General features: G+C 40.3%; 1 protein-coding gene across 2 annotated transcripts in view; it reads left to right on the top strand.

Moving 5' to 3' along the window:
- The first annotated feature begins 2,790 nt into the window (after nt 1-2,790).
- Nucleotides 2,791-27,365, top strand: part of LOC119647989 (eukaryotic peptide chain release factor subunit 1) — a 26,456-nt gene continuing 1,881 nt past the window's right edge. Inside the window, exons 1-9 of one of the 2 annotated variants that reach the window (XR_005249000.1) lie at nt 2,791-2,942; nt 2,998-3,613; nt 8,687-8,862; nt 8,954-9,177; nt 9,237-9,482; nt 9,552-9,707; nt 15,548-15,745; nt 15,821-15,968; nt 16,233-16,449. Coding sequence is in view for 1 of the 2 variants with exons in the window: in XM_038049374.1 (XP_037905302.1) it covers nt 3,528-3,613; nt 8,687-8,862; nt 8,954-9,177; nt 9,237-9,482; nt 9,552-9,707; nt 15,548-15,745; nt 15,821-15,968 (1,234 nt within the window). In the remaining variant the exon portion in view is untranslated. The remainder of the gene's footprint in view (nt 2,943-2,997; nt 3,614-8,686; nt 8,863-8,953; nt 9,178-9,236; nt 9,483-9,551; nt 9,708-15,547; nt 15,746-15,820; nt 15,969-16,232; nt 16,450-27,365) is intronic. The other variant, XM_038049374.1, reaches the window with a different exon arrangement.

Genomic DNA, 27,365 nt, shown 5'->3' with positions numbered 1-27,365 from the left:
ACATACATCACTTATTACACTCTATTATGCACCTACGGAGATTTTCTATATAGCAGAGAAAGATGCTTTCTAAGAGGAATTGCACACAGTCCAGGAGAGGGTTCCTAAAGGCGACATTGTGATCGTGATGGGTGATCTAAATGCCAAAGGTAGGCTTTGAACTCGACTTATTCGTGCATATGATGGGAAAACACGGTCTTAGTCAACATAATGATTATGATGGAAGGTTTGTGAATTTCTGCAACTTCCACCCCCTGTCATTGGTGGCGCATTGTTCGAGCACAGAGTTTGCCATAAGGTCAGTTGGGCCTCAACTGAATGACAATTAGGTCTGCGACCCTCCAACTTCACTCGACTGTGGGAGTGCTATCTTGGTGATCGGGCGGCATATATTTAAAATAACCCACCTGAGAATATTTATGAGCGTTGGCCGCCAACAAAAAATCTCTTATCTCGGGGGCTACGCAGATTGTCAGTCACGTCCCAAAGTAATGGACAAGATCGGACTGACAGTGAATCGAAGAACAGAAGGTATTGAAGGCTTTATTGATCTCTGCGAGCGACGGTGAGTGTGAAGCGCTCTTTCTCCGATACATTGCGAAATCCCGGTAAGATTAACATAGCGTCCGCCGTGATATAAGGGAATTTACTATTGCGGTAGTATGCGTATTTTCGTGTGGTCATAAATAATTTGATGGTCCTGTAAGGGAAGTTCACGGTCGACTTCTCATTAACGGTGACGAGTAGTTGAAGAGGTAGAAGGAACACTCTACCATTGTTGTTAACTCTATGAGATTCGACGAAGTTTCGCCTCCTATAGATGAAATGATTAATCATTATAACATTATAGAGCAGATACGGACTGCGACTCCAAATAGAAGAGAAATCACCTCGGTTATCAATGGTCTCAAACAGAGTAAACCCACTGGATTTGACGATTTTTCCGCAGAAATATTTTTCGCCCCACTAGATATGCTACTTTCGCTCATATGGAAATCCTGGGAATCCGATTTTTAAACTCGAATTCGAGAAAGATTTCGATAACGTGTTCAAGGAGTGTAAACCATGTCAGGTTCTAGGCAAGAGGGGCATTCCGGCCAAAATAATAGCTATTATCAGAGTGGCATGTAATGGCCCAAAATATCACGTGTAGGACCGAGGTAAAATCTCAGAAGAATTCGGGTTGTATTTTGTGACCGATATTATTTTTTTCCTGTTATCGGTGGAGTTCTTAATGCTGCCTTGCCTGGAGGACATGGACTTTAAGTACCGACCAACAAGATCAAGATAGAACGCAAGCGTCGAGGAAAGTCCTAGGGAGAGGTGAGGCCCATTTCAGCGAATCGCGAACGATGGAGCTATTTAAATCGAAAGAAAATTTACATTCTTTCTAGGAGGTATCCCGAATTACTGATACCAAGGGATAGAATGTCAATGAGGTTTCATTTCAACAAGGAATTTCAAACAAATTGAACTAATAAGGCAGACTGGGAGAGCGTGAAAATGATATACCCATGGTACACTGACGGATCCCTCATAGCACCGGGGTCACTAGTATATTTCAGGCAGAAATATACGCAACGCCAAAAGGAACTATAGAGTGCAGAACATTGCTATTCAAACCGACAGTATTATAGCTATTACGTCTAACAAGATGAACTCTAAACTTGGTTGACTCCACTCCACTCCATTCGCTGAAGAAGATCTTGATACTCTCGCCTCCAGTCATCAAGGAAGCACTAACCAGAATAAGATTGGAGGAGTATCTTCTCTTGCGATTTCTTTTTCTTTTTCTTCAGACTTTGTCCCATTGGTTTTTTATCGACTTCGATTTGCAAAGCAACCTTTGCAAATGAATTTTCATTAGCACGAATTGCGTGACAATACCATTGAAGACGAGATGGTATGAAACGCCACTCGTCCAAAGTAACATCTTCGTCTCCATTACTGCGAGACGCCGTTCATTGTCTCTTATAGTTGGTTAAGACTAAAAACGATAGACAGTTACAGGGCGGACGACACTGCGCTAAATTTTAGATTTGAAACGTTCGATCACTAACAACACCAGTTGTGGAGCGTCATTTCATACCTGTTGCGCTAATGCGTGAAGCAATTTTATAACGCAATTCTCCATTGACTGATGACATTGACAAACCCCCCTTAAGTTCTTCCTAGAAACATAAAATCATTTACAGTAATGTGGGATATAATATAAGGCATGGTGTCCCCATGTTTAGTGGAATTTCGAAAAAAAAAACGAAGAAAAAATGGCCAGAGAAGCAATGGTATCCGAAACTCATTCCATTTGAAACAAACCAGATAAATTCACATTGCAAATTAGTCGTGTCCGCTTGAAGACAATTAGGTCATAGATATTACTTTAAAAAAAAAATTTGAATTATCTAAAATGGTTACTATTATCAAACCTTATAAGGAATCGATGAATTAAGTAAGTAAAGCTCCAAATTGAAGATCCATTCGCTTTGTAGTTCAAATTCATGGTAAATCAAGAAAATTTCTTCCAAATTTTGGCAACTTCCTAATATTTTGGGTTTATATGAAGAAAATCTGAAATAAGGGGAAATACTGCATTTTTTTCTCATTTGCAGTAACTTTAGGTTGATATTCGCAGAAATTTTAAATAAAATTTGAATGTTGCGAGCCGAAACGAACGTTGCTTATCAGCTGAATGCCAAGTTTGCGTTTCTCACCTTAGCCGAGACACCGTACAAGTGCTGTCAACATTCGCCATACATTTGCCAGCGTTGCCGATGGCCAGCGCTGATGATCTGTCCGCGATGCACCTCGGCTCGGCTCTCTCTTTCCCATCTCACTTGTGACTTTTCCACATGAGGCCAGGACCTGGAGTGTCGAATTCGTGAATTAGTGCCCATGTATTCGCTGACTTCCTTCAAAATTCGCCGTAAAAGCATTCAGTAATCGTGAGCGCACCGTTTGAGATAGTTTTCGAGTGGAAATAACCCCAAGTATTTTCAGTATTCGTGGATAAATCGAGAAAACAGATTTGACGTTTGCGGTCGTCCGAAAAGGAAAGGAGGAGGCGAGAGAGAACGGCCAGCGGCGGCGTGTGAGCGGACCCGAAGAAGCAGCGACAAAGCAAAGCGGAAAGTGAACCGCGGAGAACCGGAGGAAGGCAACGGAGTGTCCAGCGGTGACAGTGACAGCAGGGCGACAGCGGCTGAAAAGGACTTGTGTCGGTTGCGAGGACGAGTGAGCGGAGGCCTGCGTGCGTGATCGGCGCTGTTTCGGCCCTTGATTGACGTTCTCACCCCGGATCGGGCCGCGTCGGCACCCGAGTCCGCTGACGGCCATATTTTGCCACGAGAGCTTTCTCGCCGTCGACGTTCTCAACCCAATTTCCCCGTCTCCGTCGAACCGTCGGCGCTCGCGTACACTCCGCATCGACGGCGACACACGGCACTTTTGTAATTTACATAGCACACATCGACTTACTCGCTCACGTCTTGATCGCTCCGTAATCGCAGTGATTTTGGAAATTCGCAAAAATGTCGAACGAAGAAACGTCAGCAGATCGCAATGTGGAAATCTGGAAAATCAAGAAACTCATCAAGAGTTTAGAAATGGCTCGCGGGTGAGTAAGAAAATGTTTGCCAGACGTAACTGCATCGTGGTGAAGTGCTAGAATGTGACAGGGACGGTCCTTTGTGCGGGTCCTTGAGGAAATGTGAAGTGTAGAGGTTATGTTCGTCGATGTCTTGCCAGGCCACGGTCTGAGTTGGCTCTTTGCATGCTTGGGGCGAGAACGGCTGGCTGTGCTGGGCGGGCGGTGGTGTGCGTTGAAAGTGGACCAAAACATCTTCAAGCTCGTTTGACTGTTGGCCGAAGGCTGTTGTCATCACGCCTGCTTTGGTTTCCCACCCACCACTGTCACCTCCCTCAAACCACTCCAGCGTTAAAGGCCAGTCGTCTCACACAGTTCCTCCAACAAAAATTTCACAAATTCACGAAAAGTGATTGGATTGGCGGTTTCTTGGAAATACCAGTGTCACTTGATGCTTCTTTCTAGTGTTGAGCTAACTTAACTGTTTTCCGTAACAGGTGGAACTGCATCTGAGAGTGACCGCTGGACTCTTCGACTCGTTTGAGTGTTTTACCGGCCAAAATGAATTCAGCTAGAAGGGCAGATTTCAACCACAGCTTCTGGAGTTGAGCGTGGTAAATGGAGTACTAAAAAGCATTTATAGCTTAGTCCACCGTTAGCCGGTTCTAATTGAAACACTCAAACGTGCGGTTGGACTAATTTAGTGTGATCGACCGAATAGCGACGTGTCAGTTGCGTCTCTAATCTTCGGAGTTCTAGATTCAGTTAGGCTTGGTGGGATATATCTAGATGTGGACTAGTTTACACATTGCTTAGCTTTGATGACAAATGAGGATTTTATCACCTGGGACCTCTGAGAATCACAGCATCCCGCCTACGAACTATTCATTGGAGGGAAAACAAGTCAATTTGATTTTGAATTCGATCCCTCCTTATGACTGGTAGTCCGGGGGCCATAAATTCCTAATTGGACCCTTATCTAAACGAAGAACTAGAAAAACGCTCCGTCACAAATCATTGTTTTGGTGTTTTAAGATAGACGGAGTATTAGGTCCTTATAGGTCTCTAACATAGAAATATTGTTTACGGATTTGGAGTTGGTTTTTTTTTTTTTTGGGATCAATTTTATGCTCTTCTATTAGATTTTAGGGGAGATTTTCCGATTTCGTGGTTTCGTATTTTGACATGGATTCTGGTAAAAAGAGCCAAAATAAAATATTACCCAAAGTTTTCCGATAATTCGCTCAGTACCTTGAAAATATGTTGATGAATCAAATCTCGCAAATATTGATGATTTGGATTCAACATGAAATTCTCAATAAATAAGCATAGATTAAGTCAATTTTCAAAGTAACGAAACATATTGAATTGATGAAAATGGGAAATCAAAACCGCAGATATCCCAAAAAGAAAGTGATGTATATAAAAAATCATTTTTCATTTCATTCTTGTTTTCGCCTATTCTCTCAAAATCTCGAAAGTTGCAAACCTTCCTTAGAAACTGTCTCTGGTATTTCATAGGAGTAATCTGGTCCGACACAATCCCGAAACGATACACACTAGAAAAAGGCGCCATTTCCTCTGATGGCTATACCGTACAGTGAAATTCACTCAGTATGAGAACAGGACGGGAGCTGAAACACATCACAAAAAAGCAATGATGGCGCAATTGTTGCGCTATGCCCCGCTTAGCGACCATTGTCAATCATGTATAACGTGTCAAAAAACAAAAAATCTTTATCAAACTCCTCTAAAAATGTGTCAACGGCGACATAACTTGGCTATCGTCTTCAAACTTCGTGCCTCAGAGATGTTCCTTGGACCGAGAAAAGAGGTAAAGATCACCGGGAGCTGGTTCATGCAGCCGAAGCGTTGTTTTGGCGGAGCAGCACTCCAGCTCGCAACTTGCTACGTCTTTTTTTTTTTTCCTTAATAGCCTCCCGCAATCTTCCTATTTGGCCTGGCGTAGTTAGAGCCCGTGATAGAAGCTTTCTTTTTCAAGTATTTCACCATAATTATTCCTTAATGCCCCAGGAAACGAATGCTATAACCTTTCCCGCCGCTAAGATGTTTTGAATTTCTTTGGCGTCAGTGATAAGGCTAGTTTCCAAGTCATGGATTGTTGTTTCGTTTCATGATCAAAACGGTGAATCCGTGTGTCATTCGTGACTAAAAAAATTCTGATCCGCTTGGGAACTTCTCGAGATTCTCCTTCGAAATGTCGACTCGATTTGATTGTCACCCTACGACAAACAAAACTTGCGATTTTTGTCACGTTGCCTGCAATGAAGGACATGGATGGGCCCTCTTTACGATGCTTATCTAAACTGGACCGTGTAACATCCATATTCCACGGAGGAGCAGATTCTTTCAATGTCTCCAAGTCGCTTTGTATGTCTCCGGTAGATATTTTGTTAGGCACGGGTGCTTGATGACTGCTCTAACTTCGTTTTTCTCCATTTTGAAATTAACTTTGCGATTTTTCATATGTAGATAAATGTAACTTCCTGGAAGTTATGTGCTTTTTTATGCTGACCCAGAATGTAGCCAAGAAATTTTTTTTTGTGTCTATGTGAACGCACAAATTTGTTTTGAGGAAGGAAGGAATCCACTACAATGATGTGTTATCGGGCTTTAGAGTGGAAACAAAACCTTTCATACATGAAGTGCCAGACCAGGCTCCTCGAGAAAACCCCGCGCCTGAGGGATTCCCTCCTCTTCGACCTCGCTCTCGTCAGGCCTAAGCATTGTTCATGGCAAATCCGTTCAGAGCTGTAGATTGGAGTATCTTCTGTAGTCTGTGTCCCATTCATTGGAAGGGGTCAGCTCGTTTTGATCGGTTTCCCAATTGCTCGGCCTGATCTGGTCCAGTGTATAGGGCGCTGGACTTTGGATGTACTGTGTGGCCATAACAACAGCAGAGAAAAGTGGCGAGGGGCCCTTCTTTTATGAGTAAACGCGCCGTGTGTATTGCGTAAGTAGTTACGCAGTTCTTGACTAAAAGTAAGAGCGAATCTACGCTACGCGACGCGATACTACATTCGACTGTATATTTTGACATTTTAACAGGTGGTTACAAAGCAAAATTGACAAATCGTAGCAAGCAACTGAGATCATTATATGGTAATGGCACCTGACAGTGCAAAATATTTTTTGTCAGACAATTCGGCCGCGTCGCGTTGTATGACTGAATGTCGCTCCGTTCAATGTTGCTCAAGTATGTATTGCTGGCTACAAAACCAAGCAGTTTGTGGCCGCGTCGCGTAGCGTAGATGCGGCCGTATCTTAACCCAGCTTGATTCACGTTTATTTGGACGATGTCACGAATGCGGTTGTAAAGTAGTTCAAAAATCTTTATGGTTTCGAACAGCAACAGGATAGGACAGTAATTTGGACACTCTACTGAACTACCTATTTTTCATATTGGAACAATAGATGGTATTCTATCTTCCTTAATAGCCCGACTCAATGAGCCACAATGTTGAGCCTTAATTCTTCGATTTCAAGATTTCAGAAGCTATGTCGTCAGGTCCTGTTGCTTTCCTCGATTTCATTCGTTTTATTGCTTCATCGTCTTCAGTCGCACTAACAGGTAGAATTGTTTCAAATGTCGGTAGTATTTGTGAAAGTGGAGGATGAACAAATTCTTCTGTTGAAATCTTCTCGAAATATTTTCGCCATCGTTCTTGTCATAAACGCAACAGAACTGCTCGGTACCCTGTGTGTGTTAGTGTCAGCTTTTAATTCAACACGTCCATTTTTATTTTTAACGACATGGAATGCATTTTCCTGGCGGCCCTTCGCGAGACCTGGCTCTTCCCAAGAAAAATGATCTGGTGGGATTCACCATAGTGGAGTAACTCCAACTGCATTTTGTTTATCTCTTTCTCTGATCTCAGCATTTTATTTTTGTTTTGCTGAGGATAGTACAAAGGAGGAGGGGAGGGGATATGTCCTCAAATTGAAGAGGTTTATTCATATGCATATATTTTTATAAAATTAAAAATAGGAATAAGATGAAAGTTGCGGACTTTTTCCTTCAGACCTTTTAAGTGGGAACTTCTTCCTTCAATGTTGTCGGGGGTTGTAGATGAAACGTCGGATTTAGTAGTAAAGTTTTAAGCAACTGTAACTCCTACGAAAATACATAAGCACCAACAGATTTGAGGCACTTTCCCCAGCGAGATACAAGAGCAAGAGCAGAAGTCTGAAGAAGAAATTCCGCGAAGGCAACTTTGATAACTACTTGATTGTTAAATTATTTTTCCACTGAAAAGTGATCCAAATACTTAAAAAAGTGGTAGTCGGTTGGCGAGAGGTCGGGCGAATATGGGAATGAGGCAGGGTCTCATATTGCAATTCGTTTAATTTTTGGGCCGTTATTCTGGATACGAGGTAGTGCTTTGTCATGATACAGTATCACTCTATCTCTGCTGAGCAATCAAGGCCGTTGAATACACCATTCCCCATGCATTTCATCGAGCTAATCGTTTTACCACGTTGTAAAAAAGGATAATGAGTAACTCCGGCTGCAGACCACCAAACAGTCACCATTACCCGATATGTAGCCATTGTGCTGATCTGCGACTATTATTCAATACCATCAGCACTACTTGGTGGTTTGATAAATCAAAAAGGCAACTCAATTTATTTCATTATTAAAGCCGACATTTCATCTGCACTAACTTAATGGTAACATAAAATGGTGCGTTCTATCAACAAATCAGTCAGTAACTCACATATTCGCAGAAATATAAAAAAATATTTCCAAGCATAACACATGGATACCGTATTTGTTTTCCGAGAAATACCAAAAAAGCAAATTTTCCTTGTTGGTATTCTATTCATGTAGGACAGCAGTGCTAACTGGGCTCTTCGGAGCCGCCACTGATACCTGTCTACCTACTCCTCCCAGAAGTAAAAAAAATTCAGCCTGGACAAATAAAGCGGACTTCCCCCTTTTTTCTCATTTTCAACTCTGCTTAGGATCGCTCTAAACGAAGTTTATGACTTATTGAATTTGCAGATTAATTTTAAAGTGTCATATATTGAGAGAATTCCCACCAATTCATGTAACATTTCTAATCGCATTTTTCCTTTCAGAAATGGCACAAGCATGATATCATTAATTATTCCACCTAAAGATCAAATTTCCCGTGTAAGCAAAATGTTAGCTGATGAATTTGGTACTGCATCGAATATAAAATCTCGCGTGAACAGACTTTCTGTCTTGGGTGCCATTACCTCCGTACAGCATCGACTAAAACTGTACACCAAAGGTAAATATAAACTACTTATCTGACGCTGTTATTCAAAGTGCAAATGCGAAACATTCAATTATTATCAACATCCTTATTTGTACAATTGCAGTGCCTCCAAACGGTTTAGTAATTTATTGTGGCACTATCGTCACAGAAGAAGGAAAGGAGAAAAAAGTCAATATAGATTTCGAACCATTTAAGCCAATTAATACTTCACTTTATCTGTGCGACAACAAATTTCATACTGAAGCATTAACGGCGCTTTTGGCAGATGATAATAAATTCGGTTTTATAGTTATGGATGGTAATGGCGCTCTATTCGGTACACTCCAGGTAAAGGATGTGAAGCTACCTTAGTAAGCGATGAAAACTTATTGGCAATTGATTCGCAGGGAAATACCAGAGAAGTTTTGCATAAATTCACAGTAGACTTGCCGAAGAAACACGGTCGTGGTGGTCAGTCAGCACTTCGTTTTGCCCGTCTGCGTATGGAAAAGAGGCACAATTACGTTCGAAAAGTGGCGGAAGTGGCAACACAATTATTTATCACAAACGATAAGCCAAACATAGCAGGACTAATTTTGGCTGGTAGTGCTGATTTCAAAACTGAATTGAGTCAATCGGACATGTTTGATCCTGTAAGTAATTACTTGAATTTAGTTTAGGGTTGCAAGTAATGACAAAATCGTATTCTTGTCTATTTCCAGAGGTTGCAAAGTAAAATTATCAAACTGGTGGATGTATCTTATGGCGGCGAAAATGGATTCAATCAAGCAATAGAGTTGGCAGCTGAATCATTACAAAACGTGAAATTCATTCAAGAGAAGAAACTAATCGGCCGATACTTTGATGAAATTTCTCAGGTATGATCGATTTCCTTTCATAGAATAAGAAATTAATAATTTAATTTATTCTTTGGTTGTGTATTTGGCATTTAACACTGACTAGATTATTCCCCTTTTCTAAGAGTAGTTTAGCGTGCCCTCTTTTCCCGAATAAGTCTAGAGTTGGGCCTCTTATCGCCTCCAAGTTAAGGTTGAATTATGCAGACATGTATAATTGTTGTTCCTGGATGGCTCAAGTGGTTAGAGCGCTAAGCTGTCATAGCGAAAGGTTGCCGTTCAAATCTCACTGGTGGCCAAGGAATTTGTTGTCGTGACTTAATGTCGAATACCAGTTTAACTGAGTCAAATCGGCGTATTAATCTCAGACGAGCGTAATGTTGACCACATTGCCTCCTACTGTGTACTGTATCGTAGTATACCTCTACGGTTTTGAATAAAGTGCTCTAACGCACTTCAAGGCCTTGATCCAACGATTATTATTATTCGGCAGAGGTCACCGTTGAGTACCAGTCTATACTTTGTGCAATCTGATTCCAACTGATCCAATATAGTGTTGAAATTATCGTCGTGCTCACATTACGGGCATATATAACCACAAGCACCAAAAACACGGAATCGGGTCGTTCCCTTTACGTGTCTGTATAATCAAACTTTAAAACACAACTTTCTACTACATGGCGACCGAAAACTAGTTTTCTACTATAATTGAAATGGCAATGTCACTATCATAAAGTTTCTTTTCTTCTGCACTGGATATTAGTGTCTTATGACATCAGAATTTTTTTAATAGATTTCTTATGTTTTTGGCGGTTCTTTGTCAGTAATTTCAACTACCCAAATCCCCAAATTTACAAAAGTCGAAAGACTATTCAAGTCTGAATAATTTCCAAATGTGAATTTATAACAAAGTTGCATGTTCGTTGATTTGCACGATTTTACTTACTAACGATATCTAAAACTCGTTTTACATAGTCATCAACAAAACGCCGGCAGACAATTCAATATTATTGATGGTACATTTATCAAACATTAGCGCATACTTTTTGCACCCGTAGATCCATATAAATTGAAAGCAAACGTGAAAACAATGCCGTTCAATGTGTGGTGCTGGCCAAGAAGTAAAACGGTCATAAGTGTCATGGAAATACGTTCGGAAGAGATTGATATTCCTCTTACTATCGGACTTCGGCCGAAAACATAATGGAAATTATTTCCACTTTTTCAAAATGCCAAATATCTTTGATTTCCGGAGCCAATGTTCGCCTTTTTCCTCTTATATTTTGTTTTTTTTTTTTCTGCAACTAATACATCGGTTTGTTTTTTTGCAATCATTCCATCTGACTTGGCTTCTTTAATCTTCGAACAAAATCTCGCTCGTTTTGAGGTGTTTATTAGTCCTACTAATTATCTTGTACCTACAGAATTTTGCACTGTATTATACATATTTCCCTCAAACCTTGTTGACTCATGGCTGAATCGTGTTTAATAGCTTAATGTTAAATGACGAAACACTATGCATTCCACAAGAAAATATTGACCCACATTGGTGTTCTGCGTATTCCATTATAAAATTTGTAATTCATAATACAATATCAAGTACACACATTCCCACTACAAACAATAAGTCACCTCAATTCGAATGAATTTTCGATGTTAAACTTTTCAATCTTGGGGTGATAGATATTTATTGAATTTTTACTCACAGATCGACATGGAAGTGTCGACCCCGCTCCAGCCTCGGATGCACCCGGGATTATGGTATCGCGAGTGATTCAAAACTCTTGTTGATTCTGTAATCTTGAAATTGGTCAATTAGGTACAGCCTGCATACCATTCTCGGCAACATTTTTGAATTTCAAAGTTGTCTATTCGTCATATATGCTTTGACCAGTAAATATTTGAATCTGGTCTGGCAAGAATGCTTTCATTTCCTGCTTTTGCATCCGTGAAAAATTGCAATCTGCACATAAAGTTTAAGGCAAATCAAATTTGTTTTATATTGAAGTCATTTTTGCATGTGGTTCCATGAGCCGTCATAACGTTTTGCATTTCATGAGAGGTCATAAGGACTGACATTTCTGTTGGGCTATTTCACCCAAACGATGCAACCTTATTATTATATTATTAAGGGAACTTGCACTGTATCCTTAAAGAACTATTGTGCCCTTTTACTGGTTGTAGTTTACCTATAGTATATCAAGCAAGCATATAACCGTCTGAAATTTTAATGTAATCCGTAGTTCGAAGTAGTTCAATTTGTCATCTGGTATTAAGTATACTCCCAGGTGCCCCGACCTACTTTGCGCATGTACTGGACACTGTCTCAGAACGTGTATGGATGTGTCGACACATTCCGCACAGAACCTGCAGGCAATATCCATAGATATCCCTAGTTTCTCCAGGTGATAGTTTAGTCGACAGCGACCAGTGAGTATTCCCACTATAATCTGGAGCTTCGTCTTGGTGGGGCTTAAACAATCCTGTGTGTATGTTCCACAAAAGGGTTGTGGCCAGTGTAGAGACATCCCTGTTCCCTTCTTGGCCAGTTGTCTCATTGCTTTCCATCCCAAGATGGCCTGGATCCCAAAGTATCCAGTCCTTATTGTACGAGTTGAGCGTATTCACTCTCTCAAGGCATTCACAAACCAGTTTAGATTTAACCTGGTTGGACCTAAGTGCCTTGGTTGCCGCTTGGCTGTCGATCAGAATAGTAATTTTGTGAAACCTGCAGTTCCTTTAGAGATTAAAGGAGTCACATTGATCTATAGGGTATATTTCCGCTTAGAATATGCCAGTGTTGTGCTTACCCATTGGTTCCAAGTACATTTTCCTTGAATCAGTGAGCTCGGCGTAGGTCAGTGTACTAAGTAATCAATGCTGGTTTAAACCCTATTTCACAGTCGCGCTACCCCAGTTTACCCTGTTACTCCAACGTGTTTCAAACTTCTTATTCAAGTGAAACCTGGCTGTCATGGTATCACTCGCTATCAATAATTCGGGCTCCCGCCTAGAAAGAATATCTTCGATTTAAGTAGCTCCCGCCTCACTGATACTCCCGACCATCCTAAAAATCATCCTCATTGGCTGCGTATGTATATGCAGATGGAGAAAGTTTAATCGCAGAAGAGCATCCGGGGATGCCGTTGGGCATGTCCTCATTGCCCCACAGATACATGCGCAAGCCAGTCTTTGGAGTTTGTGTAATTCCCCGACTTTGTGGTGAGTGCAGTTCTTTCTGCCCAGACCGAGTAATCACAGGCCTTACTATTGTAGTATATATTCAAAGTAGTATCTTCGGATTTCAACCTCATTTTTTTTCTGCTATGGACCTGCAAGTCATCAGAGCCTTCCTTGTCTTCAGACAAGTGTCCCCGACTGCAGAGAAATTATTGGTCAGTGTAATTCCCATTTGACGTCTTTTCCCCGTTTCACCTCCATGCCATGTAACCTTATGACTGTCAGGTGATGAAGCTTACATTTTCTAATGAATGGTACTATGGCGGTTTTACGCAGGTCCGCCTTCCTGCAGCAGGCACAAGTAATTCTTAGTCCACTTTGAACTCTATCACATAGAGTATCTTTATATTTGCCTCTACAGATTAAAACAATGTTGTCGGTGTTTTAACCGTCCTGCCCAGTAAGCGTGTTAACACTGATGTAGGGGTTACGCATTAGAACATTAGCTCTAATGTAGTTGTGTATGGCCTTCTCCATCGTTTTAAGTACGAAGTATGTTAGGCAAATTGGACTGAAAGATGTAGGGTGCAAAGGATTTTTTTTATTCACTTTCCGAATAAGGTCCACTTTTGCCTGCTTCCATGCCCTTAATATATAGCACAGGGTTATTTGACCTCTTACCACACTTAAAAGAGGTTCCAATATGATTCCCCATCTATTCCGGGTGATTTTTAGTGGCTTAAAGGTTCCCACTACTCACCTTACTCTAGCTTTCGAGCATATCTTTTTTGCGAGTTTCCAGTTCTCCTTTCTTCCCCCTTTATTCGTTTCTGGGGTGCCAGTCAGAATGTTGTTGCCAGGTATACTCTGTCCTCCCTATTCTCGGTAAATCTCCCATCTTCCTACTTCAGAAGATAGAAGATATTCCCCTGGCTATAGCTTGGTTGATTGTTGTTTTTTTTCGATCTCTTCACAGAATTCTCTGAAGCTGTTCCGTTTTGGTTCTCTGATCGTATTGCTATATGCATCCAGTACATCTTTGCACCTCGGTCAGCCTCCGATTTGTTTTACCCGGTTGAAGAATTTTCGTACCTCTGTTCTCAGAACAGATGACTTGTCTTAGGCGGGCAGCTGGCGTCATATACGTCAAGACGATTCCGTTGAAGACTTCTACCACTGTTTCCAGCTTCCAGTGACATACAAGTCTCACTGGACCCCTCAGGAACTCTGAAACATATATATTATAAATTACATTTAAGAATGATGCAAGCTCTTGGTTTTCCGCAATATAAGGCCCAAATCGTCTGCATGCTTCCTCCTATGTTATGTAGGATGTTGCCAAATCTATAGTTGATATGGCAACTTGGACGTTTGATCGCTTCCAGGGATCGACCATTCATCCCGATCACGAGGAGTCTACCCTTGCTCTGCTCTCCACCTTGCTTCTAAATATTCTCCATAATCGCATATGAAGGTCTTCTTTCTGAGCAATTAGGAGGGCAATGAGATCTTCTGTCTCTGGTGTTGTGACTTTAGGAAGAAACTCTGTCACCAGAAACTATAATCCTAAGCCACTCCGCAGTGTCCTTCGTCGCGCAGTCCACCAGTATGTGACCTGGTCGAAAGTGTGGCAGTGTAGTCAGTCAAATGCTTCTGCACTAGCATAGCTATTGGCGGGCTTCGTGAATTCTGCCTTCACTCTTTGACTACTCGGGATTTCTCCCCTCTTAGGTTTTTGGAGAGCATTCCCCTCATATGGGCTAATCTCCGCCTTCTTGGCCTAGGTAAAGATGGCTTAGGTGGTTTCAAGCCTTCCTTTAGATAACGTAGGTAGCATTTAGCATCTACACCACTGTCTCCGCCCTTCTCCTTCTTAACGTCTGTTATACTGATCTCAGACGTGCTTTTGCTTCTTCCTGGTTGTGTAGTGACGTTTGATGATTGGCAGTACGCCAATTTCACCTGGTCCATTACTTAACGCCCAACTTTTCTCCTTTTGGATGTAATCACCAGGTTGTGTTTCGGAGATGTGCCTTCGCCTAGTTAGCCAGTTTGTGTGCGGTACGGGGTCCCGGTTGTTTGGGTTTAGTTTGCGGGTAATAGATCCGTAACGTTTTCTTAATAGTAGGGTCAACTCGCATAGGGTATGGCTATCACCATTCACTAACCATCTTGGTATACGAGAGGCTTGGCTCCTGGAGAGCCACATATCACCTTCGAAGAGAGGCAAATCACTCTCAGAGAGAGAGACAGGTTGGCTTGAGGGAGCTATATTCCGCGTCAGTCTATTCTGCAGTGCATTCCTTGACCCCATGCAACCATAATTAATTAATTAATAATAATTAATAGGTCTACTGCTTGTTATTGTTCGATTTAAGAAAGAAAGATCATTTTACGTTTAACATTTTTTGGAAGACATTTGTGAACATGTTCTATGATAAATCAAACTTGTATCTAGCTGCGAGAAAAATAACAGCAGTCAGTGTCACACGATAGTTTCAATTATTGAAGGTACGACTTCGTATAAAGTTTCACTCCGTTTTTTTGTTTCGGAAAGTGTCTTTGATTTCAAAACCCCCTGGGTTGCTGGACGGATTTACCGCAACTGAATATAGATTTTCAGTCCAACAAAAAACTATATTTATTTATTAACTAAATTTATTTTTTTATTTCCAATTTAGGATACGGGGAAATACTGTTTTGGTGTTGAGGATACTCTACGAGCATTGGAACTTGGTGCTGTAGAGACTTTAATTTGCTGGGAAAACTTGGACATTCAACGATATGTTTTAAAAAATCATGCGAACTCAACATCGACCACAGTATTACATCTGACGCCCGAACAAGAAAAAGACAAGTCTCATTTCACGGACAAAGAGGTAAGTTAACAAGCAACACTTCAAGCGGAACCTCATTGAATAAACACAATCTTTAATGCGTTAACTCTTTCATAGAGTGGGGTTGAAATGGAATTGGTGGAATCCCAACCGTTGCTTGAATGGCTTGCGAACAACTACAAGAGTTTCGGTGCTACACTGGAAATTATCACGGATAAATCACAAGAAGGTAGTCAATTTGTGAGAGGATTCGGTGGTATCGGAGGTAAGTCATGGTGATTTGACTCGGATTCCTTTCCCTTTTTATATACCCAACTTTTGCCTATAAATAAGACGCTTACATTGTACATTGTATCCAAGATAAAAATTTTAGTCAGATAGTATCGTAATTAATTATCACTAAACTATAAAAAAATTTATTTCCCTCCCAAATGCTGCATTTATCTGGCTACCACCCGCGCGTTGCTGTTCGTCTCGCTAAACTATTCATCCATACACCTGTGCATACTATATGTATAATTTCGTGTAGGAATTTTGCGTTATAAGGTAGATTTTCAGTCACTACAAGCCGATGAGCCATTGGATGATGTTGACCTCGATGACTACTAAGCATTTGAGAGAAGGAAGAGAGGTCATTACAGTGAAAGTACATCAAACATTTAATTTCACCTTATATCATAATCGCGATACGAAATAATCGTTTTAAATATTTTCAAGAGAAAAAACAAACACAATGATTGAGAAAAGTAAATACCTTAAGATGTTCGTAAAGTTGTTGTTAGCGTAATTCAGTTTAATTTTTGGCGTTCGTTGGTATCTCAGCAGATTTAATTTCGCAACTTTTTTTTTTAATTTGAAGGTCTACATGTTTATCGGTTAGATTTATTTTGTGAGTTGGATTTATTTAGTAGAAGGCACAGTGTTGTTGTTTTTAGCTAGATGCGTTTTGTTTTACTGTAAAAACAGTTTCAGCTATCGTCGTTGTCACTTTACATTTGTTTATGAGTAATTCACATTCTGTGTGACGCCGGTTTGATTTTTCCTGGTTTTCAATTCTAAATCCCGAACACGGAAGTTCTGTTCTCGACTACCGAGTGGTACAAACTATTTATATATCGGTTCTTTCTACGTGGGACTTAAATTAGAAATATGTTGCTAATGGTTTTCATACATTTTATGGTATTTATTTGAATATAAGGTGTTGATTTTTAAGGGACTGCCCTTGATGGCTTCCTGTCTATAGTTTATTAATGCACCAAAATATTTTAGTATTTCTTCCGAACCATAAATTTCAAATTTAATCAGAGTGAAATTATACGGTGTTTCCAACGATTAATTAATTGAAGTGATAAAAACTTGTTGTTTCTTTTTCGTTGGTGTGGGTATTTATTCTTGCAAATACCGATATTTCGGGAACCACTTGTTCCCTTCATCAGTGCAAACAAGTTGTTATATAATATTATTATATATTGTTATTCTTGCACTGATGAAGGGAACAAGTGGTTCCCGAAATATCGGTATTTGCAAGAATAAATATCCACACCAACGAAAAAGAAACAACAAGTTTTTATCACTTCAATTCAAATTTAAATTTTTTTCGTGTATTGCGCCAGTGTTTACTTGAATAATTCTTCACTTGCGATTGTGATTCCGATATCTCTGATTTAATCATCAGTTTGGGTACAAACTAAAGCAAATTATTTTAGCGGCAACTCAGCCTTCCTCAAAGAATCCACATGTACCCACAATTTACAGAGAACAGTCGGTGCCAATGTTTTTTTCCAAAAGTACTTCTCTCCTTAGTGGAAAGCGTTGTTGTCCGGTTTCACCAACGATATATTAAACTGTTCAGTTACATTTGTCACTAGATCATTTACAATTTCCTTTCCTATAGCCAAAGGGTGTTTAATGATTTGACGATATAGCCATTTTCTCCTTCTTTTTTATGTACGGCAAACAACTGAAGATTTATAGTTATATATGCGATATGTTCCATCCTGTCTTACACCAGTTTCTAAGTGATGAGAATGCCATTAGCCGAAGTTATGATCAAACGCACATTGGTTTTGCTTTTATTGGGGCAGGATTTATAAGAAAACATTAGCCCAATACATCACGGGAGGAAGAGCGTAGTGCTATGTTTAGACCTAGAGTCTACAGCTAATATCGCTGAAATCTTTTTGGTCACTACTTGCCTAAAACAGACATTTGTCTGACACCAAGCAATGTCATATCTTTGTTAGTTTGTTAACCAAATTTGTCGCCCAAGTGGGCACGCTCCATAACAGTTACATCTTAAAACCAAATATGAAATCTTTAGAAAAATCGTCATTCAAAAACTAAATTGAACTTACTGAGCTGGAAAAAAATAAAAGCCCCATCGGCAAAAGAGAATAAGAAAATTCGTTCGTTGAAGATCCTATAAAAAGTGAGAAGTCAATAACGTTTGTCGACGTCATAGACTCTGAAACAGAACGACGTTGCTGAACGGAAGAATAGGGAAAGGGGAAATTCAACTCCAAAACTTTAAAGGCCATGTTCACCGGCTACTCAGAAAATGCTATGTACTGAATCCACTTCGGAAGAAAAGAACGGAGGTGTCTTCAATATATCTTTGACAAGAAGTGCACAAAACCTAAGATAATTTCCTCTGCAATAACATTCATTCAGCTACCCCGGAACACTGAGGCCGAGTACATGGGATTCACCCTCACTACCAAGGAAGCCATTTGCCTTTTTGCGTTCTGGGAGATTTGGTATTGGAACAATTTAATCAAGTATTTATTCCCAATGATAATCAGGGTGCTACAATCCAGGGCAAGCTGGATGTCCCATGTGACAGTGTCCACAACAAGAGCAAAGAGGAGTGGTGAGGTTCGTCGATAAACATCAACAGGGACACGAAGCGATTTTGATCACTCCCCACACTTCGAACTATACTTTTCGGATCGTGGTAGAGCAATTGGGCTCAGTGCACGAGTTCTTCTGGCTCTAAGTGTTGTCGTAGAGCATAGCAGATTAGTTTGTGTGGCGGGCGGTCAAACGCTTTCTCTAGATCCTTAAATGCAATATAAAGAGGGCGATGGTCCTCGCGGTGTTTCTCCATGAGTAACCGCGCAGCGTGTGTTGCGTCTGTAGTTCCGCAGTTCTTGGCCAAAGGAGCGACCGAATCTACGCGACGCGGCTAACTGCATGTTTTGACATTTTAACAGGTGGGTATAAACCAAAATTGAAAAATCGTAGCAGTCACCTGAAATATTCTCTGCCAGGTAATTCAGCTGTGTCGCGCCGCTCAAGTGTGTATTGCTGCCTACAAAATCATATAAAGAAATTTTGACAGGCAGTCCTACCAGTAGCCGCGTCGCGTGGCGTAGATACAGTCGTAACTTAACCCGGCTTGATTCATGTTTATTTGAACTATGTTACAAATACGGTTGTCAAGGACGCTTTCAAAAACCTTAATGGTATGGAGCAGCAATGGGATCGGACAGTAATTTGAACACTACTGGACTATTTTCCATATTGAAACGCCCTTGCCAGTTAGACGGTGCTCTATCTTCCTCAAGAAGCCACAATGTTGAGTCTCAATTCTTCACTTTCCAGAGCTCAGATGCGATATCTATTGGCTTTCCCCGATTTCATTCGTTTTATTGCTTCCTTGACTTAAATTGCGCTGACAGATGGAATTGCTCCAAATGCCGGCAATGCTTGGGAAATTGGAGGATGAAAAAATTCTTCCGTTGAAATCTGCTCGAAATGTCTTCGGCATTTAACCTTCGCGGCTCGACGGCCGTAAGAAAAGCTACTAATTATTATATACATATAAATAGAATTAATCATTTTAAATGTTAAATATAAATGGATGTCGGGATGGGAATAAGGAAATTGAAAGGAGTGAATTAGGAAAGCTGAGGGGTGTTAAAACGAGAGAAAAAAGTCAGATTGTCCTTAGAAAAGGCGAATGAAATACTACCTCTACCACAAAGCCGCAGACACTACAAATCTCCTCAACTAACTTGCTGCGTGTGCACATACTATTACAAAAACAAGATTTTAGGCCGCGATGTATAAACTGCGGCGTTCTCATGCATAAAAATTGGCTTAGCTCATTGAAACCACCACAAATACGACAACAAGCCTTTGGAATGGATTCTAGTATCAATGAACAAAAGTGTCATCACAGATCGGCTGCCATTAAGAGCCTTCCAAACTGTCACATGTCCAACGTGGGGAACGAATTCTCTGTGGAGGTTGCGGCATCGCTTAATTGAATTTGACATCCAAGTTCAAAATTTTCCCCTCCTTACAATAGCTTAAGATCTGCAAGCGATCAGAAGATTTTTGCGTATCATAAACTTTGGGGCCAACCAAAAACCTCGCGGCAACACCATGGCCCAATACTAAGCAATATCAGTTGGGCGTGAACCGTAGAAATGTGACCTTGCTCATATTCCTTTAACGCAGTTCTACTATAGTCTACTATATGTATTATGAACACAATTTCAAAAACGCTGCCCTCAAACCATACAAATGAACAGAAACAACTTAAACTTTCTTGTAGTTCTATCATTTATGAGCAGTTGCAAAAGTGGACAATTTGAAAGAAATGAATACTCTAGGTGACATAATTAACGGGTAGAATAAAGTTTCGAACGATTCCAAAGTTTAATCTCCTACCCTGTTTGTTGACCGTGGCAGTGGTCAATTAAAAACGTTGATATTACCACCATGTTCGTCTTGTCTTGATTAATGTCCACATAAAGGCAGTTTGCACAATATCTTTTGTTTTTCCATTATGTCGATAGCGTCAGCATAAGCCAGCAGTTCGGTGAATTTGAAGAATAAATTGCTCTCAGCATCCCAATCACTTTTTCTAGAACCAAATTAAAAAGGATACATGATAAAGTATCAACGGCTTTTCTATCAGTTTGCTGCAAAGATAAAACTAATATGCTGCTGATTTGGTTGAAGTGAAACCTCTTGGCTATAGTCTGATAATGTTATAGAAGAATGGGACAAAGAATAATGAGGCAAAGAATATTTTATAGTCAATTCCATGGTTCATAGACCAATCGTTTTCCCCATGCTTCATGGTGGCAACATTTGCTCGTCTTCAGTTGCTTCAACCTTAAATTGTGCTTTGGAAAAATTCATCAAAATACTCAAAATAATTTCGCCAATATGCCCATGCGATTAGAAATCGGATTTCTCTTTTGGCCTCGGGAGGATGAGCAGCGATGCTATTGATCCTGCTAATTCGTCGAATTACCGAGCCTAGTGCTAATGCTTCTTGAACTACTCGAATTCACATGACTGTTAGTTTTTTCAGACTGTAGTCTTTTTCTCCACTCTGCGGATAGTGGTGGTAAACTTCTGCCCACGCCCGCATCTTTAAGATGACTGCATTGTATGCAGTATTCTTCATATCCGCTTGGATTTTATTTGCGACTAGGGCCAAATTATGTTTGTGTTCGCCTCAATGTTCTCCAGGTGGTCAGTAGTCGATACTTTTTGTGTAGGGCGTCTAATAGATACAATTATGGTGGCCTCCATTTTCTCCTAGTAGGTGTTACGGACGATTTCATTTTGAATTTTTTGTCCTATTTTTTCGTGTCCATTGTTACATATCCAATCATGCTATTTTGGTGGATAAAATTCACAGCATTGCTTGTTGTAATCCTTACTAAGATCATTTTTTTTACAGTCTCAGTTATTTTGCGCTGCAAATTGGATGATGGGCTCTGGGGTATCAGTCGGCAAAGCTCCTTTTTATCAGAAATGTATATTCTGATGGCAAATTATTGTTTGAATTTGTTTTGTAGTGTGTGAAAGAAGTACTGGTGCTCAATTCAATGGAGCCCATTTCGTTGTCAAACATCTAACAAGATAGAAAAAAATGCTCGCAAAGGCAGGAAAGTAATGTGGCATGTCAAGAGTCTTTATCAGCAAATAAGAAGAAATTGGCAATATCGCCGTTGAAGTAGGCAGGGACCAAAGCAAACGGTGACGAAATGCAAGGAAAGGCCAATCTCCCAATTTCCTTTTGAAAAATAATGCGATGGGATTGATGCGATTCAGCCGCCCGGTCAGAGTATGGGGTGGGCGTATGCCTGAACACAAGGTACCAAGTCCCTAAAAATCAAATGGCCCACAAAAGTATTATGAAAATCACGTTTTCTCTCGAAAAGCAAGTGCAAAAACGAATGCGGTCAATCCGAGAAAATATCGATTACTACTGGACGTAACTATGGGATATGTACGGTTTAAGGAAGCTGATAGATCCACCCATCCACGGTAAGCTGACTGCGGACAGTGAAAACGCGACGATTGATGAGACGCTTAGAATATACTGCTCCGACTGCCAACTTAATAGAAAAGCTTTTATTTAAGCTTCGCATAGGGAATACTTTTTAAAAGTATTGTTGTAAATAACAAATCAGCTCACTCTTCGGCGAGGAATGAAATGCCAGAACATTGCCAACGTAAACGCCAATTAATTGTCAACAAGTAAAATTGTACAATTCTTTCTTCGTTGGTATTTTTATTCTTATAGCATATACCGGCCCATTTTCGGGTACCAATAAAAGCGAACACCACAATAAAACAATGAAAACATTCGTCCCAAGGTGCGTCAAAATAGAAAAATATGTTAGAGTCGTACAACTTGACATAACTTCCGTTCTTAAATTCTTATGGCGAGTAAAATATCTTTGAATTCCCATTAAGGACATAATAATAATAATCGTTGTCGCAACAATCATATTGGATCAGCGCCTTGATGTGTGTTAGACCACTTCATTCAAGACCGTAACGGTACACTACAGGATTACAGTATCCTGTAGGAGGCAATGTGGACAGCATTACGCTCGCCCGAGATTATTACCCTGATATGACTCAGGTATTCATTCACAGCTGAGTCGACTGCTCGTAATCGAATTGGTGGACCTCGGCACAGAACCAGGATGTTTGGAATTCCTTATTAAGGCAGGCCTAGACAGGATACTGGTTGTTGTACCGTTGATGATGATGATTCATTCACAGCTGAGTCGACAAATCACGATCCAATTCCCACTGCCACCAGTGAGATTTGAATCGCGACCTTCCGTACGACAGCCTTGTGCTCTAACCACTCAGCTATCCGGACGACAATTAAGGACATAAGCCTGCTTTTGAAATTTTCCGAAGTTGTCCGCGCATTCTTCTTCTTTCCCATATCGATCGCGGAGATCCTCATTTCGAAAATGACCATGGCGTATTACCCTACTGGTCCCACTCAATATCTGTCCGGTGTAGTCCATTGGTCTTTGATAGTCGGCCAACATTCAGGACTAAAAGAGGCAACAGGGCCGAACAACATTAATAAAAAAAATTTCTCAATTTGAGAAATTTGTTGTTGCGTCGCTCACAAAGAATGCCAATTGTGAAATCTTGCTTCACCAAGTTGCAATTATGCGTCAAGGAATTTCAATGCGCAGTTCACTCGTTGGGCCCGAGATACTTAACTTGTTCAGTGCTTGCCAAGTCGTTACTATTGCCAGTGATAGTGCCTGTTTTATTGGGGTCGATTGTCAAGAATTCGGTCTGGTTTAGATTCAGTTTTAGACCGTGCTGCATGAGTCGATCATTCTACTTTTAACCAATTTGCTAAAGAGGTTGGCTTTATGATGAGAAGCTAGGAAAACATCTGCATAGATCAGTGTGTAGGGCGCTGGACATTGGATGTTCCGGAACAGTCGTGCTGTGTGTTCTGACGTCCTCAATAACGTGATTGAAAAACTCACTGAACCAAAGTGTTGATTGCTACCCCAACTTCTATGGTGCTGACCGGTAGAATTGCTCGAAATATCGACAGTGCTGATGGAAGCATCTTCGAAATATACCACCATTTGTCCGCCGCGGCTCGTCCATCAGTAAGTAAAGTAGTGTTCTTGCCATTAACGTTAGTGTTTGATGTCCTTGTTCGTTGGTATCTTTCTGCCTGACAAGTTGATATATATCTCTCTCCCGCCGCCCCGATCGTTCAGGGAACAGCAATCGTTTTTTTTTGCATTCCGGTTGGCATTCTTGTAAATTAGACAAATTTCTTCTCACTCATCTTGTACCGTTCACCACTCTTGATAATCTCGAAGGTTGCATAGATCGCTTTGGAAATCGTACTTTTAGCTTATTCCACGGTTCTTCAATGATGTGTGACGATGAATGATGCTATCCCAATTACTGTGTAGGAGTTCTCCCAATTTACATTTTGATTTGATCCGCTAAAACTCAAACGTTCTTCACCATACTCAATCCATGAGGGTTAAAATTGCCACCTTGATTAAAAGTGGTGCCGAAAATATTAAGTTTTCATCTAGCTTTGTAATTTTAAAACTTGAAAAAAAATTCAAACAGATTGAAACATAAATGGCACCATCTTAAAGATCATGAATATATGATTGGGTTTTATTTCAAGAGCATTTTTAAATTCAAAAGAAAAAGAATAATATTCTTATTGGCGTAATTTTCTCGTTCACTAGAAGATATTACTACTTCTTTATATTACGTTCAACACCAGGCGATTTTAATGACTCAACAGAAGGTTATCTTTTTAATGAGCACCCATAACAAGAAGGAATTTTCTGAGGTGGCAGTTTAGGTATAAGTTCTCTCATAAGCCACAACGGCACTTTTCAAGAACACAACAGGGCGGAATTGTTCCACGAATCCAAATTCCCGATTGCCAGGCTCTACCCTATATTTACTCTCCATATTATAAAGTCGCGGCTTTTCGCTGAGGAGAGTTTCCCTACTAACTCATTGTACCGTGGCACAATAATTAAAGAGCATGGTGACGGCATTCCTTAATCGGCATAATTTGGATCAACCGAAACAAAGCAAGCCCTGAAACTAACGCCTTTGCGCTTTTCCGTATTGTAGCAACTAATTCGATGATGCTACGATAACGTAGTTTTCTTCCCTTTCTCTCTGATGTCCTTATGGTGTTATCTCCATATCGGCTAGCGCTTGCTCCCAGTGGGCAAATTCGAATTTTTATTTCCATATTGGCTAGAAGCCAAGTGAAGTTACAATTTTCTGGAACCAGTTTGGTGCTTTGTTAGTTATAATCTTTCCATAACTTCATGGCACAGATTTTATTTAAAAAAAATGTCCAGTAAAATTTTGTCTCGCTTAAGGGGGGAAACCACATTAGAAGGCTTAGGCTTTCACATACTTTTTTGAGTTTTTTTTTAAGTATGAAAAATTAATTTGGACATTATATTAGTCATAGTTCGAACAACTTTTGAGAATTGAAATTGCAATGTTTTAGGCCAAAAATAACAGTTACGCAGCATTATTCTGATGTAGGTCGTAACTTGAATTCTTCATCTGCGGGACGACTGACTCCAACTTTTACCTGAAACCAAAAAGGTTTTAATTTTATATGGCGAACTGATTATCTAAGAATATCAACTTCAATGCAGGTAAAAATAGTGAAAATTAAAAATTTCATTGCACTACAAGATTACGTAAGGACATAAAGCGACTAACTCCTGGGCGCTCTAGTCTGAGTCTACCCGATAATCGCTCGGTTAAATAAATAAAAAATAAATTTAAAGAAACACGAATTTCGCTTTGAAATTTCTACAGCGTATTTTGGGATAGCTAAGTCAATGACCTATGCAATAAAAAATCGATTCTGAAAACCTCCTAGGTTGTTGCACATGAAATGGCCGATTTGGTACTAAAATTTGAAACGACCGTAAAGTTTACAAAAATTTATTTAATTAATCAAAATAGGTGCCAGTCGATTCAAAACACTTCTCCCAGCGAGATACAAAAGCATGTATGGCGGTTCGGGTGTTGATAAACTCGTCGAAGGCAATTTTGATGGCCTCTTCGTTCCTAAATTGTTTTTCCGCCAAAAAATGATCCAAATACTTAAAAAAGTGGTAGTCGGTTGACGAAAGGTCCGGTGAATATGGTGGATGAGGCAGTCTTATACTGCAATTCGTTCAACTTTTGAACCGTTGTTCTGGAAACATGAGGTCGTACATTGTCGTGAAGGAGTATCACACCACTTCTGTTGACCAATCTCGACCGTTAAATACTGAATTTTTGGTGCATTTCCTCGAGTTGGGCACAGTATTTGTGTGTATTTATCGTTTCTCCAGGGAGAATAGTGGATAACTCGAACTGTAGTCCACCAAACAGTCACCATTACCTTCTTCAGATGGAGGCTCGGTTTTGGCGTATGCTTCGGTGGCTCATCAGCATCTAGCCATTGTGCTGATCGGCGACGATTGTCGTATAATATCCACTTTTCGTCACATGTCACTATTCTGTGCAAAAAAGGATCGCTTCTGTTGCGGGAGAGTAAAGAACTGCAAATTTCCATTCGAAGCGCCATGTTTTGCTCCGTAAGGGCTTGCGGCACCCATTTGTCGAGCTTTTCCACCTTTCCAAGTTATTGCAAGTGCCGGGAAACTGTCGAATAGTGTACGCCCAGTTTCTCTGCAATGTCTTTCACAAACTGACGTGTGTCGGATTCGACTAGCAAACGGAGGTCGTCGTTGCCACTCGATGGTCCTGGATGTCCACGTGGCTCACTTTGAAGGTTTACGACGCCTGACCGGAATTTTTCGAACCACCGCTGTGTGGTTCGTTCGCTTATCGTATCAGTTCCTGGTCGCCTCCGCTGCTTTATGACTGAGTTTGAACTCATCCAGAAAAAGTGTAAGTTCTTGGCTCTTTTCCAACCTTTTTTCCTTTTCATTCACTGTTCTCGCAACGATGGTCAAAACTGAAATGATTCCTTGATTAAATGTAGGAGTATTTTTTCTACTTATATTCGACAACAACAGCGCCAACTGGTGGTGGTTTGATACAACAAAATCGCAACTAACTTCACTTGATTGCCAAATCGGCAATTTCATGTGCGACACCCTAACAGTTTCCCCCCTTACAGGGCCAACCTACTCTTAAAGAACTCATAAGGACTGTTTTTTTGAAATCGTCATTAAAACAAAGACAAAATTATCCATTTGAAATTTTAATTGCTTTTCTATAAAAAAAACAGAATGGTGGGCGATGTATAAGTCTGCAGGAAAAAGTTTGAAGTAAATCGGACGAGTTTTTTTTCCGAATTCATAGGACGCGCATCGCGAAAGTGTTTCGAGAGAAACGCATTTGAAGTAAATGCCGCAAAGAAAGGATTCCCGCGCTCGCTATAAAATGTAAACGAAAGTAAATATCGATTTAAAACAAGTATTAAAGTATATTTTTACCAAACAAGAAAAAAATGTTTGGCAGTAGGGAGCAATCCTTAAACGTTGATAATACAAAGCATTATTTTCTATATGGCAGCGATTATACAAGAAATCAATGTGATTCTTGTAGGTTTGCATCCCATTGCCTTAATTACTTGAGCTAGTTTGTAGCTTTATTTGGCGGGTAGCCTAAATACTAAAGACTTCTGATTTTACATCTGAGTCAGCGGCTGATAGCGCCCTAATTTACAACGTTCAATACTTTCGGTTATTTGTTTTGTTATGTCGGATTAGTTTATTTTCTTTCCATTTTTTCCATTTGTAAATTGGTTGGTATCTTTTCACTTCGAGTCAGTTTGCACCTGTCAATTTGTTTCACTGAATGTATGTAAATAGACGGATATACACCAAGGTGT

Source organism: Hermetia illucens, chromosome 2 (genome assembly GCF_905115235.1).
Source record: "Hermetia illucens chromosome 2, iHerIll2.2.curated.20191125, whole genome shotgun sequence".
NCBI classification, from domain to species: Eukaryota; Metazoa; Arthropoda; class Insecta; order Diptera; family Stratiomyidae; genus Hermetia; species Hermetia illucens.
The sequence above is the reverse complement of the archived record's forward strand: the minus strand, read 5'-3'. Positions and strand labels throughout refer to the sequence as shown.